This window comes from Lampetra fluviatilis, chromosome 7 (genome assembly GCF_964198595.1).
Source record: "Lampetra fluviatilis chromosome 7, kcLamFluv1.1, whole genome shotgun sequence".
Lineage (NCBI taxonomy): Eukaryota > Metazoa > Chordata > Hyperoartia > Petromyzontiformes > Petromyzontidae > Lampetra > Lampetra fluviatilis.
The window spans coordinates 84,608-106,977 of NC_136281.1; the positions used below are offsets into that span (position 1 = coordinate 84,608).

General features: G+C 47.0%; 1 protein-coding gene across 1 annotated transcript in view; it reads left to right on the top strand.

The window, feature by feature from the left end:
• Positions 1-22,142, top strand: part of LOC144933327 (tektin-like protein 1) — an 84,628-nt gene extending 62,486 nt beyond the window's left edge. The window contains exons 6-9 of the mRNA XM_078858011.1: positions 1,516-1,682; positions 2,561-2,655; positions 21,559-21,743; positions 22,039-22,142. Of these exons, the coding sequence (XP_078714137.1) occupies positions 1,516-1,682; positions 2,561-2,655; positions 21,559-21,743; positions 22,039-22,142 (551 nt within the window). The remainder of the gene's footprint in view (positions 1-1,515; positions 1,683-2,560; positions 2,656-21,558; positions 21,744-22,038) is intronic.
• Positions 22,143-22,370: the final 228 nt, after the last annotated feature.

Sequence of the window (22,370 nt, forward strand, 5' to 3'; positions counted from 1 at the left end):
TGGTTATGTCTCTGTAGTTGTGGTTGATGGTTGTAGTTATAGTGTGGCTTTATTTGTGGTTGTAAAATAGTTGTACAACTGTTACTATTAACAATATTTGTTTTAATATGTTGTTGATGTTGATATATTATTGTTGTTGATGTTGATATGAACATTATTACTGTTGATAATGTCACAACATTGTTGATGTTGTTATGATATTGTTGTTGATTTAGAATTGACTAGTGAGTGTCATCAAGGAATCCATATAATTTGCAGTCACTTAAGTAATATCCTGCACAAAGTGCTAGTACATATTAAATACATACAGGCAGACCTCGCTTGTCGCTGAACATGCGTTCCTGAAGAAGTGAGCACTCATCGAATAAGCGGTAAATGGGGTCATAATACCATTCTATATATGCAGATGCGTTCCCGACAGCGTTATTTCTTTTGTATGAGTAATATAAGAATAATTTATTATAACATCAGTAAGTATGATGTACTGTACTCATGATTGCATTCTACTGCACCCCTACAAGGCAGCGGTGAGAGGCGAGGTTGTTGGAGCTGCTGCTGCACTCCCAATCGCGGTCATTCTCAGTGAGGTTTATTTTAGGTGGAGCCTGAGAGACTTTATCCTGTTTTTGTGAGTTCTCATCTCACTAACATTGACATTTAAAAAATAAAAATAGATTTTAAAAAATGTAATTGTGACTACAAATCGTGATAAAACTAAGCTCAACTATTTTTTATTTTACCAGGCAAGGCCCACTGAGCTATATATCTCTTTTTCAGAAGCGACCTAGCCACAAATTGTAGCCTAATAAAGTGGCTTATCACGTGGAATTTTGTAGCAGCCAATCGAATCTCTGGGGGTGGGGTCTGGTTGGCTGAGAGCCATGCATCAGAGAATGATGGGGGTGGGTACATTTCCTCGGCCAGCACTGCTGCGTATTCTCACAAAAATTTGTAGGTGCTTTACAGTATAGATGTTTTGATCTTACATTTTTTCGTAAACATTTTCTCCAGGACAAGGAGTGCTATAAAGAATCAGCATTCTACGGGGTCGCACTAGTGAGGTTTCCCTGTTAGTACATTTGGTTATTGTGACATTTTGTATTATACACAAAGGCACTATGGGTATGCTGTGTAAATCCAGCAAGGACCTGGGTTTGATTTCCAACTTTGATGCCTTTATGTGTGAAGTTATGATCAACCCCTGTCCTGTGTGGGGTTTCTCCAGGTTATCTGGTTTCATCCCATAAGCTAACAAAGCAATGTAAGAAGGGGTGTTAACTAAACATCCCAATGCTGAATTATTACCTGAAAATTAGTCAATTGGGATTATACATAGCAACATTACCCCCGACTCCACAGTCTTGGTCGGACCATCCAGACAAAGTATCTTGAGACTGACTGAGGCTACGCTGGGTAAGCAAACAATAATAATACAATACCACAATATAAATTATGTTCTCTGCATAATCTCCGAAATGCACCTGTGGATAAAATCCCTGTGCCCACGTATGTCAGAGTGCACCCGCGTGCTGGAAGAAGCTGCACAAGGTCAGAAGGAGGTGATGGCAATCCGCTCTGAGATTAGTCACGTGATCAAGAAGGTGGCTCACCTGCAGAGCAGAGCACGCCAGCGTGTGACACAAGGTTTGGGCCAGAAGCTAGTGGAGACTAACTGCCTCGCGGTAATCAGCGCAGCACATACCACACACAGAAACGTGCACAGCTCTCACACAGATAGTCATAATGACAATGATATGTCTTTGCCCTTTTTGGGGTTGCCACAGTGACTCGGAGATGTTATTTCCCTCGCCTGGTATGCAGGAGGTCGTGGGTTCGATCCCGACCCTGCCGCCTGTATATTTGGAGTTTGCATGTTCTCTCTCCCTGTGGTCGCATGGATTTTCTCTGAGTCCTCCTGTTTTTTCTTCCACATTTAGAATTAACATCACGCGTTTAGAGTATTTCACTGCTATTAATTTCTGCATGATAAGCCACTTCGTTAAGCTATAATTTGTGGCCAGGTCGCTTCTGGAAAAGAGCTATATAGCTCAGTGTGCCTTACCTGGTAAAAGAAAAATAGTTTAGTGTTAGCATCTCATAGTTCTTTACACACAAAATAAGCAAATTGCATCTCATCTGGTCTCAAATATTGAAAGAGCTCCCCCAGTGGCAGCTGTCCCTGAGGCACAAGGTGACTCAGAATCTGGCCCTGTTGTAAGATATTCTTGCGCTAGTGGGAGTGATATTGCTATACCTTATCCCAGTTGAATAATTTTTGGATCATTTTTCGAATTGGACAAAATCGGACCTTGACGCTGGCACACAATGGCCTCTTTTCAAATTACGTCATGAGATCTTTAACGTTCGTTGTGAAACAAACTGCATAGTATGAATAATTCACACCAAAGAAATAACCAGGATTCGTTGACCACACGGAACGCACACCTCTCAAGTGGATGGTGACTTACACTCTGTTAGTAGCTTGAATCCAGTTGTGCATTAAAAACATTGCAAAAAAGTAGAAATCATGAAACAATGATGGATGTCTTGTTTTTTCCAGCGAGCGCTGCAAGTGAGCGCAGGCCACACACGCATGGCAATCCACCAAGCACAGAGGTGGCATGCGGCGATCTCAACAGCACAGGGGTACATAGAGTCTTTGTTGTGTAGAATGGTTGACGGAGCCTATTATTATGTAGGGGTGTGGTGCGGCTGAAATCGCTTCCAGGAATGCTCCAAATAAGTGTAGTTAAATATTTTTTGCATGATTAATAACATCTTTCCAATGATTACTAAGTTTGTACCCATCATCACGGTTGAAATTATGTCTGTATTTGCATATTTGGACGGCCTCGTGTACAAACCTTTGATGGTAGCCAGGAGGCTTGCAGAGCACCTTAGTCTCGGAAAAGACAATTTCATGAGAGCCCACAGCGTTGTAGCAATGATCGGCAATGGCGGAAGAATCAGTTTTGCCGTGTTTCAGATCTGACTTGTGCTCGCGGACACGATCAGAGATATGACGTTTCGTTTATCCAATGTAGCAATCACCACAACTGCAACTCAGTTTGTAGACTCCAGGGTATTGTAAGTCAGGAATTACATCTTTCACAGATGGAATTAGGTCACGGATTTTATGTACTCTACTGAATCGGACTTGAATCTTATGTTTGTTTAGAAATTTAGAGATGTTTTTGGTCACGCCTTATATGTATGGTAACGTGATAGTTTTGATCGGAGTTTCTTGTGGCTGTTTCTGTATGGTGGGAGAAACAGCTTGGCGGATGGTGCGGTCAGAGTATCCGTTCATCCTGAGGGCCCGATGTACATGTCTTAATTCACTGGCCAGGTGGTGTTGGTCAGAAATGCCCTGAGCTCTGTGGTATAGCGTTTTGATGAGAGAATTCTTTTGAGATGGGTGGTGGTGGGAATCGGGTTTCAAGTAGGAATCTGTGTGGGTGGCTTTCCTGTAGACAGAATGTCCCAAGGATTCGTCAGGTCTTCTCTCAAACAGAATATCTAAGAATGGTAGTTTACCATCTTTCTCCACTTCCATGGTGAATCTGATGGATGGGTGTCTGGAATTGATGTGGTCCAAGAAGTGGTTCAATGCTGGGAGGCCATGTGGCCAAATGACGAAAGTGTCATCCACATACCTTTTCCACAGGGAAGGACGCAGGGTGGATGTCTGGATGGCGTCTGATTCAAACTTTTCCATGAACATGTTGGCTATCACTGGTGACAAGGGGGAGCCCATATGGGTACCCTCATTCTGTTTGTAGAAGGTGCCATTCCAAGTAAAATAAGTGTTGGTGAGGCAATGCCTAACCAGCGCAGGTACATCCGAATTCAATCCATGTTGGACCAAGTCCTCAATTATTGTTAGGGTGTCAGGTACTGGGACCTTGGTAAACAGAGATACTACATCAAAACTGACGATATCATCAGGAGATAGTACCATGTCCTTGACCATAGAGACTAATTGGGTTGAATTGAGTACTGCCGAAGAGGTCTTGCCTGTGAAGGGAAGCAGAGTATCTGATAGAAACCGGGCCAGTTTGTAGGTAGGAGAGTTGATCGTCGACACGATGGGTCGTAGCGGGGTGCCTTCTTTATGGATCTTGGGAAGACCATAGAGTCATTGCTACAATGCTGTGGGCTCTCATGAAATTGTCTTTTCCGAGACTAAGCTGCTCTGCAAGCCTCCTGGCTACCATCAAAGGTTTGTACACGAGGCCATCCAAATATACAAACACAGACATAATGTCAACCGTGATGATGGGTACAAACTTAGTAATCATTGGAAAGATGTTATTAATCATGCAAAAAATATTTAACTTCCCATATCTGGAGCATTCCTGGCAGCGATTTCAGCTGCACCACCCCTACATAATAATAGGCTCAGTCAACCATTCTAAACAACAAAGACTCATTTCTTGGCAGCGAGTTAAGCCGCACCACCTCTACATAATAATAGGCTGTCAACCATTCTACACAACAAAGACTCTATTCCTGACAGCGAGTTAAGCCGCATCACCGTACATAATAATAGGCTCAGTCAGCCATTCTACACAACAAAGTCTCATTTCCTGACAGCGATGTAAGCCGCACCACCTCTACATAATAATAGGCTCAGTCAATCATTCTACACAACAAAGACTAATTTCCTGGCAGCGATTTCAGCCGCATCATCTCTACATAACAAAAAGGCTCACTCCCTTTTACACGCACCTTTACATCATCCGCACCTAGTTTACACAACAAAGGCCCATTCCTAACAGCGTGCTTCAGCCGCACCGAACCTCACAAAAATAATATTCAGGGCCTACCTTGGCTCCTCCCACCCTCAACCAGTATATATACAAATACTGTGTTCTTGGAATTTCTCTCACTTGATACAGCTATCGTGCTGTGACGGTTCCACGTGAAGACGGAAGCTTGTGTTGCCTCCGAAACGTCGTGATTTCTATTTTTATTTAACTTTTATTAATTTAAATTTTTTACCTACGTGACTTTACCGAAAAAAACCTAAGAATATGAATCCTTGCAGTCACGAAAGCTTCAAATCTAGAATCTATGTGGTGAGTCTACGGGTCTCTGTGGTGAGTCTATGTGTTTGTGTGATGAGCCCATAGACCTCTGCGAGTCTTACTCTGCGAGTCCGTGGGTGTGTTTGAGTCTGTGGTTCTGTGTGATGAGTCTATGCGCCTTTGTGTAAGTCTATGGGTCTCTGTGTGGTGATTATATGGGTCTCTGTGTGGCGAGTCTGTGGGTCTCTATGTGAGTATGGGTACGATTGAGTCTATGGGTATCTGTCTGGTGAGTCTATGTGTCTCTCTGTGGTGAGTCTATGTCTCTGTTTGGTAAGTCTATAGGGCTCTGTGCGAGTCTGTGGATCTGTTTGAGTCTGTGGTTCTCTGTCTGATGAGTATATGGGTTTTTATGGTGAGTCTATGGTTCTCTGTGCAAGTCTGAGGGTCTGTGCGTGGTGAGTGTATAGGTCTATGTGTGATGACTCTATGGGTCTCTATGTGATGGATATATGTGGTGCACATATCCTGGCACAAGTGCCGTGGTGTCGTCACCACCACTTAGTGGAGAATGCTCCTCCCCCTGCTCCTGCTTGTTGTTGTGCTCGGGAAGGAGAGACAAAACTAGACTAAAATCTCAACGATTTTCATTTTACCAGGTAAGGTCCACTGAGCGAAACATCTCATTTTATTACACGCTTTTATTTAACTGACTCTGTTGTATCCTCAAATCTTGTAACTCAATTTTAACCCACTTCCCAATGTGGTATCGACTGCAAACTTGGTATACTTATGTCATACTGATGACAAAACTACATTCTATATAAAAAAAGTATTTTTAAACATTCATTTTTATATGTTATGATTCGGCTTGGGTCTAATTGTCCACGCTCAACTGACGTTGGCTGTAAATCACCACGGTCCCTTACGTTATGGCAAGCCTCGGGGCAACTTCCTGGAGTCTTGGAGTTCTGCCATTACTCGTACGGTACATTTCATTAAAGCGAGTTTTTAAAAAAAGTACTTTTAAATATTACTTATTCAGAAGCGACTTGGCACCAATGATAGTTCAACGAAGTGGTTCATCATCACGTGTAAATTACAGCAGCCAAATACTTTAAACGAATATTCATATTCTTGGTTCTTTCGGTAAAGTCAAGTAAATAGAAAACCAAAACATAAAAATATATATTAATAAAATACATATAATATATTGCTTTTATTATTTTCAATATATCTTATTTTGTATTTTTATTAAAAAATATATTTAAAACAAATATATTTTTTTCTATTTACGTGACTTTACCAAAAGAACCAAGAATATGAATTCCTGCAGTCAAGTCAACACTTTAAACGAATGTTTCTAAATGTGGAGGGAAGAGGACCCGGAGGACCCGGAGAAAAATCCACGCGACCACGGGGAGAGACAGAGACACGCAAACTCCAAATATACAGCAGGCATCAAGGTCAGGATCGAACCCAAACTCCTGTATACCAGGCGAGGAAGTTAGGGGGGAAAGCAGAGACAGCGAGAGGGGGGAGAATTAGTCAAACTCACACTCAATATTACTCACTAACCATGATACACTTACCATGATACCATCATACTCACACATTCACCATCATACTCACACACAAGCCCACACACATCAACAGTCGCCATTCACCATTACGTGGTGGTGACGTCACAATAACTCAGATGCCATGGTTTGACGGCTGTGCCAGGCTAAGTGCAGGAGGAGGTCATGGGCCAGACTCAGGGTTGACTGCAAGAGGAGGGCTAGACCCTGGTGCAATGGGTTAACTCGTGTGCCACCACCTGCACAACCACCACAATAACAACCACAATTATAATCACAACAATAACCACGACCAACAACTATAACCACAACTATAATTTAACCACAACTATAATGTAACCACAACTATAATCCCCATCAGCCACACGGCCGTCTGGGAGTGCCTCTCAGCAGCAGCAGCAGCAGGGCCGAGTTCTGCTTGAAGCAGCGCCGTGAACTCAGCAGAACGTGACGGCTGTGGGCCAGGCGCCTCCTCTGTCTCCCCCCACCGCCGCCGCCACTGCTGATGTGGACACACCGCGCGAGGTTCTCACCTTCAGGCTGAATCAACGTAGAGGAGGCCCAGCGAGCCGCTGCTTCAGAAGTTTTCGCGAGCCACTGACGGTGGCCGTGAGCGGGAATTCAAATCAGCCGCTCGCCACCCACAATCCACAGCGCGCGGCACCTCCACTCGGCCAAGGCCTAAGCGGAAGTAGCAGCGGGGGCATGGGGGGCAAAAGGGGGGTCACGATGGTGGGGAGGGCGGGGGCATGGGGGGAGTCGCGAGTGGGGGGCATGGGGGGGTCACGAGGGGGGCAGGAGCGGGCATGGGGTGGGTCACAAGGCTGGGCATGGTGTTAGTCACCAGGGGGGGCTGGGGGTGGGGCAAGGGGGTCGCGAGGGGGATGGTAGGGGGCAAAGGGGGGTCACGAAGGGGAGGGGCAGGGGGTGCATGGGGGGGTCGCGAGGGGGGGCATGGTGGGAGTCACGAGGGGGGGGGCTGGGGGGCATGGGGAGGGAGTCGTGAGGGAGGGGCATAGGGAGGCATGGTTGGAGTTGTGATGGGGCAGGGGCAGGGGGCAGGGGGGGTCGCGTGGAGGAGGGTAGGGGGGCATTGCGGGTTGAGGGGGAGCATGGGGGGGCAAGGGGGTTCGCGAGGGGGTGGCGGGGCGGCATGGGGGGTCACGAGGGAGGGCGCAGGAGTGGCAGGAGGGGCATGAGGGGGACCGCGAGGGGGAGGGTGGGGGGGCATGGGGGGTCAGGAAGGGAAGGGGCAGGGGGGGCATGAGGGGGGTCGTGAGGAGGGGCATGGGGGGGTTGCGAGGGGGCGCGCGGGGGTCATGGGGGGTCACGAGGGGGGCAGGAGGGGGAATGGGGGGGTCGCGAGGGGGGGCATGGTGGGAGAAACGAGGGGGGGCTGGGGGGGTGTGGGGAGGGAGTCGTGAGAAACGGACATGGGGGGTTGTGAGGGGGAGGGGCAGGGGGGCCACGAGGGGGGGGGGGTAGGGGGGCATGGGGGATTATGGGGGGCAAGGGTGGTCGCGAGGGGGGGGCGGGGGGTCACGATGGTGGGGGGAGCGGGGGGTGGGCAGGGGCGGTATGAGGGGGCTGAAAATAACAGCTGATATGGAAACATCACAGTCAGTTAATACTTTACCTGGTTAATAACGTCCTTCCAATGATTGCTCAGTTTGTACCCATCCTCTCGGTTGAAGTGTGTCTGTGTTTATATATCTGGATGGCTTCATAAACAAATCTCTGAAGGTAGCCGGTAGGTTTGCAGAGTACCTCCGTCTTGGAAAAATCAATTTCGTGCCCTCGTCGAGGAGGCCGCTCTCCTATCTTACAGTTACATGCTAATTTTTCACATTAACATCACTAGCCCCGACCACTTCTTTATGACCCTTTGGCTACACCCATTGCAAACCTTTTACAACAGTCTGCCTCAGCAGCAGACCATGCTTTCCCACCTGATGACGGACGCTTGTGTTGCGCCCGAAACATCGTGATTTATTATATTTTATACCTACGTGACTTTACCGAAAGATCTAAAGAGTATGATGATGGTTACAATAATCGAGATGGTGACAAGATGTTAAATACCTCGCCTAGTATACAAGAGGCTGTGGGTTCGATCCAGACCCTGATGCCTGTATATTGGAGTTTGCATGTCTCTCTCGCCGTGGTCGCATGGATTTTACTGCTGGTCCTCCGGTTTTTCCCTCCACATTTAAAAACATGCATTTAAAGTATTTGTCTGGTATAAATTTACACTCAATAAGCTACTTCATTGGGCTATAATTTGTGGCCAGGTCACTTCTAAAAAAGAGCTATGTAGCTCAGTTGGCCTTACCTGGTCGAATAAAAATTTTACATTTTTGTTAAATCGGCTCCCTTAAATAGTAAATTTTTTTTTATGTCTGAAAAAACAATGATTTACATAAATAATGCTAGTGTCATCTTCTTGGTTCTTTCGGTAAAGTCACGAAAAAGGGAAGTAATAAAATAATAAAAATAAAACAATAAAATAATTCTCACGACGTTTCGGCCACAACGCAAGCAGCCGTCCTCAGGTGAAGACCAGGTCTGTCGGGGAGACAGTGTCTGAATGAAACACCACCACGCTTGGTTCATCAAGGACTGAATGCTGGGGTACCCCCCCTGGTGAGACACTGCTTAACCAATACATACTTCACCTGGAATGGAACCTTCTACAAGCAAACTGAGGGCACCCCAATGGGCTCCCCCCTATCTCCGGTTGTAGCCAACATTTTCATGGAGAAATTTGAGACTGACGCCATCCAGACTGCCACTCTACACCCGACCTTATGGAAGAGGTACGTAGATGACACTTTTGTCATCTGGCCACATGGCCGGCCTGCTCTAGACCAATTTCTCGACCACATCAATTCCATACACCCAGCCATCAGATTCACCATGGAAGTCGAAAAAGATGGCAAGCTACCCTTTTTGGATGTCCTAATTAAAAGGAGACCTGATGGTTCAATGAGCCATTCTGTCTACAGGAAAGCCACCCATACGGATGCCTACCTAAAACCGGATTCCCACCACCATCCCTCCCAGAAGAACTCCCTCATCAAGACTCTATACCATAGAGCCCAATGCATCTCCGACCAGGAACACATTGCCAGTGAACTCAAACACGTACGCCAAGCTCTTAAGGTTAATGGTTACTCCGACTACACAATCCGCAAGGCCATCACTCCAACCGTCAAGAAGGATCCTGCTGAGGAGCCTTTCAAAACCATCACCTTACCCTACATTGCTGGGGTCACAAAAAAGATCTCCAAAATCCTGATTAAACACAAGATTCAGGTACGATTCAACACAGTACATAAAATCCGTGATCTGGTTCCGTCTGTAAAAGACGTGGTTCCAGACATACAGTACCCTGGCGTCTACAAACTAAGTTGCCTCTGTGGTAGCAGTTACATTGGAGAAACCAAATGACATGTCTCGGACCGCATCCGTGAACATAAAGCTGACCTGAAACACGGTAGGACAAACACCTCAGCCGTGGCAGATCATTGTTACAATTCAGTGGGTTCACGTGACATTGACTTCTCCTTCTTAGGTTTTTTCGGTAAAGTCACGTAGAAAGTAAAATAAAATAAAAACAAAAATCACGACGTTTCGGAGGCAACACAAGTCTCTGTCATCAGGTGGGACCGTCACAGCCAGATTAGCTGTATCAAGTGAGGCAATGATTCAAGATGTAATCCCTTAAAAGCGAGTTGAGGGGGGAGGGAGAGGGAGGGGGGAGCTCATCAGACTATGGTAACCAATGAATGGAACGTATCGGGAGGGAGGGGGGGGCGGGGGGGGGCGAGGCCAAAAGGGTGGGGGACGGACGTGGAAGCGCTTGTGCGCAAGCGGCCAATTACTGCACACGCCAACACAATGGAGAGAGAGGGGGAGGGGGGGTCTGATACACATGATAGACAAAAGAACGAAAATGCCCATGTTTATACCAATGCTGGCTGAACAATGAAGAGAGTACTGTTAAAATAACTGGGGATGTTAACACTCGGTAAAGTACAGTAAAATAGTGCCTGTCAGATAAGATGGTCCAAAAAATTTGTGATTAAGTCTTTTTTGCGTGGTTGATAACATCTTTCCAATGATTACTAAGTTTGTACCCATCATCACGGTTGAAATTATGTCTGTGTTTGTATATTTGTATGGCTTCGTGTACAAACCTTTGATGGTAGCCGGGAGGTTTGCAGAGAACCTTGGTCTCGGAAAAGACAATTTCATGAGAGCCCACCGAGTTGTAGCAATGATCGGCCACGGCAGAAGAATCAGTTCTGCCGTGTTTCAGATCTGACTTGTGCTCGCGGACACGATCAGAAACATGACGTTTCGTTTCTCCAATGTAGCAATCACCACAAATGCAACTCAATTTGTAGACTCCAGGATACTGTAAGTCAGGAACGACATCCTTCACGGATGGAATCAGATCACGGATTTTATGCACTGTACTGAATCGGACTTGGATCTTATGTTTGTTTAGAATTTTGGAGATCTTTTTGGTCACGCCAGCTATGTATGGTAACGTGATGGTTTTGGTCGGAGTTTCATGTGGCTGTTTCTGTGTGGTGGGAGAGACAGCTTGGCGGATAGTACGGTCAGAGTATCCGTTCATCCTGAGGGCCCGATGTACATGTCTTAATTCACCGGTCAGGTGGTGTTTGTCAGAAATGCCATGTGCTCTGTGGTATAGCGTTTTGATGAGAGAGTTCTTTTGAGATGGGTGGTGGTGGGAATCCGGTTTCAAGTAGGAGTCTGTGTGGGTGGCTTTTCTGTAGACAGAATGTCCCAAGGAAGCGTCAGGACTCCTCTCAAACAGAATATCCAAGAATGGTAGTTTACCGTCTTTCTCCACTTCCATGGTGAATCTGATGGATGGGTGTCTAGAATTGATGTGGTCCAAGAAGTGGTTCAATGCTGGGAGGCTATGTGGCCAGATGACGAAAGTGTCATCCACATATCTCTGGGTGGATGTCTGGATGGCGTCTGATTCAAACTTTTCCATGAATATGTTGGCTATAACTGGTGACAAAGGGGAGCCCATAGGGGTACCCTCATTCTGTTTGTAGAAGGTGCCATTCCAGGTAAAATAGGTGTTGGTGAGGCAATGCCTAACCAGCGCAGGTGCATCAGAATTCAATCCATGTTGGACTAAGTCCTCAATTATTGTTAGGGTGTCCGGTACTGGGACTTTGGTAAACAAAGATACTACATCAAAGCTGACGAGGATGTCATCAGGAGATAGTACCATGTCCTTAACCATAGAGACTAATTGGGTTGAGTTGAGTACTGCTGAAGAGGTCTTGCCTGTGAAAGGGAGCAGAGTATCTGATAGAAAACGGGCTAGTTTGTACGTAGGAGAGTTTATCGTCGACACAATGGGTCGTAGCGGGGTGCCTTCCTTATGGATTTTGGGAAGACCATAGAGTCTGGGAGGTCTTGCCGCCGATGGTTTTAGAGAGGGACGTTTGCTTGGTTCGATTAGGGAAGTCGAACTCGTGATGATACTGTTGGTTTTCCTCGTTAGGCTTTTAGTGGGATCGTTTTTAATTTTGGAGTAACTCCCATCATTAAGAAGGTCCAGGATTTTGTTGTTGTATGAATCTTTATCCATGATGACCGTGGCATTGCCCTTGTCTGCCGAGAGGATGACTATATCATCTCTCTTTTTTAGGTCCGCGAGTTCAGAGCGTTCGTTTTTGCTGATGTTACTAGTGGGTTTCTTAGCATTCTTAAGAATAGTAGCTATTTCAGCTCTTGCTACATCCGCATGGATGTGTCCTATGCCTCTGAGGGCTACATCAATCTGGGAAATCATATCCTCTACTGGTATATATTTAGGGGTGACGGCGAAATTTAGTCCTTTGGCCAGTACCGTTTTTAGAGTGTCAGAAATTGGGATGTTACTCTGATTAATCACGGTCTTGTTAACATCCAGCTTTGCGATGTGTGGCTCTGGTTTCTTCTTAGATAGGAGGTTGAATTTAGAAATCAGGTTAGCTTTGCATTTGGCTGACAGTGAGTCAGCAGAAGCAGAAGTCATGTTATCAACGTGGTTCCAATCAGAAGGTGACATTTTTTGTGTTAACATTAAATGTCTTTGTAAGAGAGTCTTGTCTAAATTATCGAGTTCAGATCGGAGTAACCTTATTCTCTCCGAGATTAGTGATAGGCTGGCTTTAAATAAGATCTGTTTGGAGAGTTTTTAACAGACAAAGAGACAAGAAGTCACAGCTTCTCGAGACGCTGGCCTTCCTCAAGAGATGCCGAGATAACAAGGTAATACCCATCGCTTTCACACTCACATCCGCTGCTGTGTCCTCACCGAACTCCAAACAGATCTTATTTAAAGCCAGCCTATCACTAATCTCGGAGAGAATAAGGTTACTCCGATCTGAACTCGATAATTTAGACAAGACTCTCTTACAAACACATTTAATGTTAACACAAAAAATGTCACCTTCTGATTGGAACCACGTTGATAACATGACTTCTGCTTCTGCTGACTCACTGTCAGCCAAATGCAAAGCTAACCTGATTTCTAAATTCAACCTCCTATCTAAGAAGAAACCAGAGCAACACATCGCAAAGCTGGATGTTAACAAGACCGTGATTAATCAGAGTAACATCCCAATTTCTGACACTCTAAAAACGGTACTGGCCAAAGGACTAAATTTCGCCGTCACCCCTAAATATATACCAGTAGAGGATATGATTTCCCAGATTGATGTAGCCCTCAGAGGCATAGGACACATCCGTGCGGATGTAGCAAGAGCTTAAATAGCTACTATTCTTAAGAATGCTAAGAAACCCACTAGTAACATCAGCAAAAACGAACGCTCTGAACTCGCGGACCTAAAAAAGAGAGATGATATAGTCATCCTCTCGGCAGACAAGGGCAATGCCACGGTCATCATGGATAAAGATTCATACAACAACAAAATCCTGGACCTTCTTAATGATGGGAGTTACTCCAAAATTAAAAACGATCCCACTAAAAGCCTAACGAGGAAAACCAACAGTATCATCACGAGTTCGACTTCCCTAATCGAACCAAGCAAACGTCCCTCTCTAAAACCATCGGCGGCAAGACCTCCCAGACTCTATGGTCTTCCCAAAATCCATAAGGAAGGCACCCCGCTACGACCCATTGTGTCGACGATAAACTCTCCTACATACAAACTAGCCCGTTTTCTATCAGATACTCTGCTCCCTTTCACAGGCAAGACCTCTTCAGCAGTACTCAACTCAACCCAATTAGTCTCTATGGTTAAGGACATGGTACTATCTCCTGATGACATCCTCGTCAGCTTTGATGTAGTATCTTTGTTTACCAAAGTCCCAGTACCGGACACCCTAACAATAATTGAGGACTTAGTCCAACATGGATTGAATTCTGATGCACCTGCGCTGGTTAGGCATTGCCTCACCAACACCTATTTTACCTGGAATGGCACCTTCTACAAACAGAATGAGGGTACCCCTATGGGCTCCCCTTTGTCACCAGTTATAGCCAACATATTCATGGAAAAGTTTGAATCAGACGCCATCCAGACATCCACCCTGCGTCCTTCCCTGTGGAAGAGATATGTGGATGACACTTTCGTCATCTGGCCACATGGCCTCCCAGCATTGAACCACTTCTTGGACCACATCAATTCTAGACACCCATCCATCAGATTCACCATAGAAGTGGAGAAAGACGGTAAACTACCATTCTTGGATATTCTGTTTGAGAGGAGTCCTGACGGTTCCTTGGGACATTCTGTCTACAGAAAAGCCACCCACACAGACTCCTACTTGAAACCGGATTCCCACCACCACCCATCTCAAAAGAACTCTCTCATCAAAACGCTATACCACAGAGCACATGGCATTTCTGACAAACACCACCTGACCGGTGAATTAAGACATGTACATCGGGCCCTCAGGATGAACGGATACTCTGACCGTACTATCCGCCAAGCTGTCTCTCCCACCACACAGAAACAGCCACATGAAACTCCGACCAAAACCATCACGTTACCATACATAGCTGGCGTGACCAAAAAGATCTCCAAAATTCTAAACAAACATAAGATCCAAGTCCGATTCAGTACAGTGCATAAAATCCGTGATCTGATTCCATCCGTGAAGGATGTCGTTCCTGCCTTACAGTATCCTGGAGTCTACAAATTGAGTTGCATTTGTGGTGATTGCTACATTGGAGAAACGAAACGTCATGTTTCTGATCGTGTCCGCGAGCACAAGTCAGATCTGAAACACGGCAGAACTGATTCTTCTGCCGTGGCCGATCATTGCTACAACTCGGTGGGCTCTCATGAAATTGTCTTTTCCGAGACCAAGGTTCTCTGCAAACCTCCCGGCTACCATCAAAGGTTTGTACACGAAGCCATACAAATATACAAACACAGACATAATTTCAACCGTGATGATGGGTACAAACTTAGTAATCATTGGAAAGATGTTATCAACCACGCAAAAAAGACTTAATCACAAATTTTTTGGACCATCTTATCTGACAGGCACTATTTTACTGTACTTTACCGAGTGTTAACATCCCCAGTTATTTTAACAGTACTCTCTTCATTGTTCAGCCAGCATTGGTATAAACATGGGCATTTTCGTTCTTTTGTCTATCATGTGTATCAGACCCCCCCTCCCCCTCTCTCTCCATTGTGTTGGCGTGTGCAGTAATTGGCCGCTTGCGCACAAGCGCTTCCACGTCCGTCCCCCACCCTTTTGGCCTCGCCCCCCCCCCCGCCCCCCCCCTCCCTCCCGATACGTTCCATTCATTGGTTACCATAGTCTGATGAGCTCCCCCTAAGTTTGTACCCATCATCATTTTCGTTCTTTTGTCTATCATGTGTATTAGACCTCCCCTCCTCCTCTCTGCCCATTGTGTTGGCGGGTGCAGTGGCTGGTCGCTTGCGCACAATCGCTCCATTGTGTTGGCGTGTGCAGTAATTGGCCGCTTGCGCACAAGCGCTTCCACGTCCATCGCCCACCCTTTTGGCCTCGCCCCCCCTCCCTCCCGATACGTTCCTTTCATTGGCTACCATAGTCTGATGAGCTCCCCCCTCCCTCTCCCTCCCCCCTCAACTCGCTTTTAAGGGATTACATCTTGAATCATTGCCTCACTTGATACAGCTAATCTGGCTGTGACGGTCCCACCTGATGACAGAGACTTGTGTTGCCTCCGAAACGTCGTGATTTTTGTTTTTATTTTATTTTACTTTCTACGTGACTTTACCGAAAAAACCTAAGAAGATGATTCCTTGCAGTCACGAAAGCTTCAAATCTAGAATTAATGACATTGACTTCTCCAAGACAGGGGTTCTCTGCAAGCCATCTGGCTACCATGAGAGATTCGTTCATGAGGCGATCCACATATACAAACACAGAGACAATTTCAACCGAGAAGATGGATTCTGGCTCAGCAATCATTGGAAGGACGTAATAAACCACTTCAGATCTTAACTGATTGTTGTTCACGTTTATGGTGACTTTCAGACCACAGTCCACTCACTGGCATTAACTGTGTATCTTGTGTTCTCCACAGGGAATGCATTATTTGCTCCGCTGCGGATCTCCTGCCACCGTTTTCCCATTCACATGTTTCATTGCTTCTACATACGATTAACATGCCCTCCCTTTGTTAATGCTCCCTTTGGTGCTGCTGATCCTGCATAATGCATGGGCATAATATGACTTTGAAACCCCCCCCCGCCCACCTCCTACGCATTTACCATGAATATGCTAAATTCCTCTTGATATGCACATTCTTTTGTTAAGGCTCTCTTCTTCTTTTACCTCCAACTCAGCTTATATATAAGCTCCTAGCTTGGCAGTGTCTCATTCTTCACCTGAAGACGGCTGCTTGCGTTGTAGCCGAAACGTCGTGAGAATTGTTTTATTATGTTTTATTTTTATTATTTTATTACTTCCCTTCTACGTGACTTTACCGAAAGAACCAAGAAGATGAATCCCTGCAGTCACGAAAGCTTAAAATCGAAAAAGGGAAGGAATGTTAATAGTATGTAGCTGCAGTAACTAAACAACCACGTAAACAACTAAAAGTATAAACTACATAGTATCATCAGTATACTAAATATACTCTCCAATAAGCTGAGCTACTAACAGTAAGTAATAAATGACAATTCTATGTCGCAAAAAATATAATATGCTTCCAGCTAAACTTTTTTCCCTTACATCACAAGGGTCTATCCCGTACTATATGCTTCCATAGACAAACCCAACATTAAATTACATACTGTATTACTATACACCACCCTATACCTTAGAATAATACATAGTGTAATATTACACTATGTATTATTCTATCCACCCTACTGTATATCACACTGCTGTATATTCACTATACAATTACGATACTATATATTGCCTTATACATTGTATTAAACATTACAATTTTATACTATTTATTATTATACAATCTGCTATACACTATACCATTGACCATCGAGTGATAGATACTAAGAGGAAGCAACGAAATATGTCAATGGAAGAGTGGTAGTAGGAGACTTGCAGCGGAGCAAAGAATCCATTCCCTGCGGAGAATACAAGATATATAGTCATGCCAGTGAGTGGACTGCGGTCTGAAAGTCACCGTAAACGTGAACACAATCAGTTAAGATCCGAAATGGTTTATTACGTCCTTCCAATGATTGCTGAGCCAGAATCCATCTTCTCGGTTGAAATTGTCTCTGTGTTTGTATATGTGGATCGCCTCATGAACGAATCTCTCATGGTAGCCAGATGGCTTGCAGAGAACCTCTGTCTTGGAGAAGTCAATATCATGTGAGCCCACTGAATTGTAACAGTGATCTGCCACGGCTGAGGTGTTTGTCCTACCGTGTTTCAGGTCTGCTTTATGTTCACGGACGCGGTCCGAGACATGTCGTTTGGTTTCTCCAATGTAACTGCTACCACAGAGGCAACTTAGTTTGTAGACGCCAGGGTACTGAATGTCTGGAACCACGTATTTTACAGACGGGACCAGATCACGGATTTTATGTACTGTGTTGAATCGGACCTGGATCTCCGACCAGGAACACTTTGCCAGTGAACTCAAACACGTACGCCAAGCTCTTAAGGCTAATGGTTACTCCGACTACACAATCCGCAAAGCCATCACTCCAACCATCAAGAAGAATCCTGTTGAGGAGCCTTTCAAAACCATCACCTTACCCTACATTGCTGGGGTCACAATAAAGATCTCCAAAATCCTGATTAAACACAAGATCCAGGTGCCGAGTCCGGGGGCGGCTACACAAAGACAAAGATCCTCCGTATAGCCCTAACGGACTGTTGGGGCAAGTGCTGAGTAGCACCTATGAAGGTCAGCACAGCACACGAGGGGGTGGATGGCCAGCACCACGCCCGGCCGCCTTTGTCTTCCCAGTGGTGATGTTTACACACCACACCAAGTACTCATTTGAGCCCGAGTGTTGCACGCACACACACAGTGATTTTTTTTTCAGTCACAGAGTTATTTTGCTTGGGTCCCGAGGAGATGACTCGTGAATGCTATCAACATGACATGCTCGTCGTGTCTCATTTGGTGCCATCCTGGGTCAGGTCAGGGGGGAGGTGGAATAGAGGGGCGCTCGAACCGGGATTACGTGCAGCAGTGGACGTTTCCTCAAGCTCAATTCCGATTGGGCGATTACATTTGGTTGGGGGAGGGCTTGGTGACAATACACGGCAACCCCCATCACACATGGTTGATGTAAAAGAAGTTTGATGTGACTCTCATACAATTATAATACGTGGCTGTATGAACGTGAGTAAGACACGTATTAAAAAAATCTCAGCAAGATCATCAATAAAACTGGCCTACAGTATAAATGTACATATTGAGCGGTCTCTTGCTGAATACTGGATGGACCTTAGTGGAGTTCCATCACAGTGTGCCTCAAAAATTGAATGGCTGCTGGAGGTGCCATCTGTTGAGGAAGTACGGAAGGTGATACAAAGTCTGAGACCAGTAAGAGCGCCGTCCAGACGTGATCTCCCAAGCGAACTGCTGAGGGAGAGTGGCGTTTATGTGTAGGCTACCCTATATGACATCATTACAACTGACTGGACCATAGGATGGGTTTTGCAGGATTGGAAGGATGCCCTGGTGGCCCCCCTCTTTAAGAAAGGGGACCATACTGATTGTATCAACTACCAGGCATCTCTCAACCTCAGGATGCCAGGAAAGGTCCTGCCAAGGGCTATTTAATGTTGCCCCCTTGCCAGGAACGCTGAGGAGAGACTTGCGGAGCCCCAATGTCATGTCAGGTCGGAGTTGTCCTGCACAGATGCCATATTCTCTGATCGTCTGCTACAGCAGAGGTATAGGGAATTCCAACAGGACCTACATCTCTGCTTTATTGACTTGGTCAAAGACTATGATGGGGTCCCTCACATTCATTCACTACCTTTATGACGGTGGGCAGACCCGGTTAAAGCGATATGGCCGGGAGTCAGACCTTGCCTGATCACCTTGGGGTGCGACAGGAATGTCCTATAGCATTATTTAACATATTTTTGGACACCATAGTTCCAGACGCTTTCCATGGCTGTCCCATAGGAATTTCCATTTGGTACAGAGACAATGGGAGGCTGATCAATACCTGGGTGCGGTCGAGGGTTGGCTCCCTATTGGTCAGCCATGTATTGTATTCTGATGATATAGTGATTGCTTCTCACTTAGAGGAGTTTGAGGCTCTGCTGCTGAACCTGGAGCATGCTATTAAGAGGTGGGGCTTCACCATCAGCTCCACCAAAACCAAGAACCTGCCTGGGTATTCTGTGTAATCAAACACTGCACCCTCAACTCCGCAAGAGTTATGGAGAGAGTGGAGATGTTTCCATACCTTGGCAGTCTGCTTATGACCAGCTCCGATTTGCCAGCAAAGGTCTTACTCCAAATCAGTCGGGCGGCATTACCTTTTCATTAGATCTTAACTTAAAGCTTTCATGACTGCAGGAATTCATATTCTTTGGGTCTTTCGGTAAAGTCACGTAGATGGTTCAAAGAAAATAACAAAAAACTACGACTTTTCGATCACAACACAAGCGATCGTCATCAGGAGGAAAGAGGAGGAAAGCTGATGAATGCAGACTGTTTTATAGGGTGTAGTCCAAGGATCATAAACGAAGTGGGCAGGGCTAGTGATGTTAATGTGATAAATTAGCATGTTAATGTAAGATCGCAGAGCCACCGCGACGCAGAGGTCGGCGTCCGTAAGTGGCCATGTTGGCGCGCGAAATTCAACCAGCTAATGTGAAATCGGAGAGCTGAAGCCACGGGGAAAAAAAATAAAAAAAGTATATCAGAAGGTGGCAGGAAGGGAACATCACAGCCAGTTATGACTTAAACTGATTGATGACGTCCTTCCAATGATTGCTAAGTTTGTACCCATCTTCTCGGTTGAAATTGTGTCTGTGTCTATATAAATATGAATGGCTTCATGAACGAATCTTTGTTGATAGCCAGTGGGTTTGCAAAGTACCTTCGTCTTAGAGAAATCATGATTTAAAGCGCTGTGGGGCGGGTATTTGGGATTGGTTTTAGGATCAGTGTTATGGTGCCCTGGGGAATGAAAGAAATGCTTTAATCGTCATCCGGCTCCTGCGCAATGATGAATAACTTGTGACAGGATTCGCGCACCACACTCGGGCACACTGGTTGGGAAGATATAGTTATGCTATGGTCGCGGTACAAGACCTGATCCGTGCGTAGGACGCTTGCACAGCGACCGCCCCGATATAGTGACACACGCGCCAATCTCCATGTTACGACGAGAGTACCCGCGCCACCACGCACTCTCCCCACACTCGCAGAAACCACACGAAACGGTTATTGATCACTAACAATTTATTCCCGGTGTGACTTGGATTAACTACCACGTGACTCAGAGCTGGAATGAGGAGACTGCTCTGTCTCTCGACAGTCTAACCTCAATCCGCCCCGCCTATTTAAAATTACTCTCTCGAGGGATTCTCACTCTGTTAACTATCTCTCTTTCTCTCTCGTACTCATGGTTCGATTTGTACGGAGCTCCTGCGGGCCCATCCTCGCTGCACTGCGACTCGTCACACGGACGTTCGAGTGGCTGGAGAGTTGATCGATCGCTGACTTGTGAAGGACACGAACTAACTCCCCCCCCCCACTTTTCCTCGCCTTTTATTGTTCTCTACATCGGTTGATCCGCCGGCCTTCCCGGCCAATCAGATTGCTGGCTTGTGACGTCACCACATTCGTACCGGTGCTCTCAGCAACGTCCGCTTCCCGCTTCCTACATCACAGGGTTCGCCGCTAATCCCTCAACTAATCAGAGTGCCTGCCCTCATCCCGCCGTTTGTGGTCCCGCCCCCTACCTGCCTGCTAACCCGTTGTGCTGTGTGCCCTAACCGCGGTGTCTGAGTAGCCTCGTCGTGACCGTGTAATTTCACGTTAATTAACGGCGCCGCAGTGCCATTTAACCTCGGGGAAGCCTTGGCCAATTCCCTGGCCCCAGAAAACCGTGGAGAATGTTCCCCACGAGGAGGGCTCCTGGGTGAAATCCTGTAGGCCAGGCGACTTCCCCACGAGGCCCTATGTGGGGGGAGTGTGTGTGTGTGTTCATGTGGGGGGTGGCGAGGGAAGAGCAGCGTCGGCCAAGTTGCTTTGTTGTGGTGGGATCGCGGGTGGGGCGCCGGCAGAGCGGCTTCGCCGCTGTGGCATCACATAAGCCCCCAGAGGTGCCTGTCCCCGTCCCGGGTTGACTGGAGCACCTCGCCTGGGCTGCCCCCACGAGGTAGTGCCGCGGGGTCCGCGGGACTCGCCCGGCCCTCGTGGCCAGCCTAGGGGGTGGTGGCTCCATCCTCGGGGGTTCCTGTGGTGGTCTCCTTCTCCACTCCAGCGGCTCCTTTTGTCCCTCGGCACCTGTGGGCTCGGAAACGAACTCAGAAGCAGAAGGGTTTAGGGGCCGTCGCCCCCGCCGTCCCCCGGCCGGGCCGGGACCTCTTGGGGCTCGGGGCCCCGTGGGGCCCATATACCGTGCGAGGCCCCCGAGCATCGGGGGTGCGGGGACCCCGGGATTTCGAGGTACCCGACCGGTGGGGTTCTCCATCGCCGGGGCTGCCTTCCATGGTTTTAATCGGCGAACGTTGACCACCATCTCTCGGCCCATCTCCCCACCCTGGATCAGTACCGTCCAGGGGGAGATCTGCCGCACCACGGTCCAGGGTCCCCGCCAGTAGGTCGTCAGTTTCCCCACCTGTCCAGCCCCGACGCGAGGGGTGTCAGCCACGCCTTAGAGCATGCCGAGTAGAAGGGGGGCTCCATACGGGGTCGGGCGCCTTGCTCTTGCCGCCGATGCGCGGCCTCCCCTTGCGGGTAGGCCCGGCCCCGGGCCCCTCGCAGAGTCTCCATCAGGTGCTCCACGGGGCGGCTCCCTTCCTCCGGTTGTGGTGGGGGAACGCCAAACAGCAGATCTGCGGGTAGACGAGACTCACGGCCAAACATCATTAGGAACGGGGTCTGTCCCGTCGACGTGTGTACTGTGGTGGCGTAGGCGAACAGAGCATAGGGGAGGTGTTCGTCCCAGTCCTGCTGAATTGCGGCCACCCTGCATTTGAGCTTTCCGGCTAAGGTCTGGTTCATACGCTCCACCATACCGTTCGCCTGGGGGTGGTACGCCATGGTTCGGTCCTTCTGGATTCCGAACTCTCG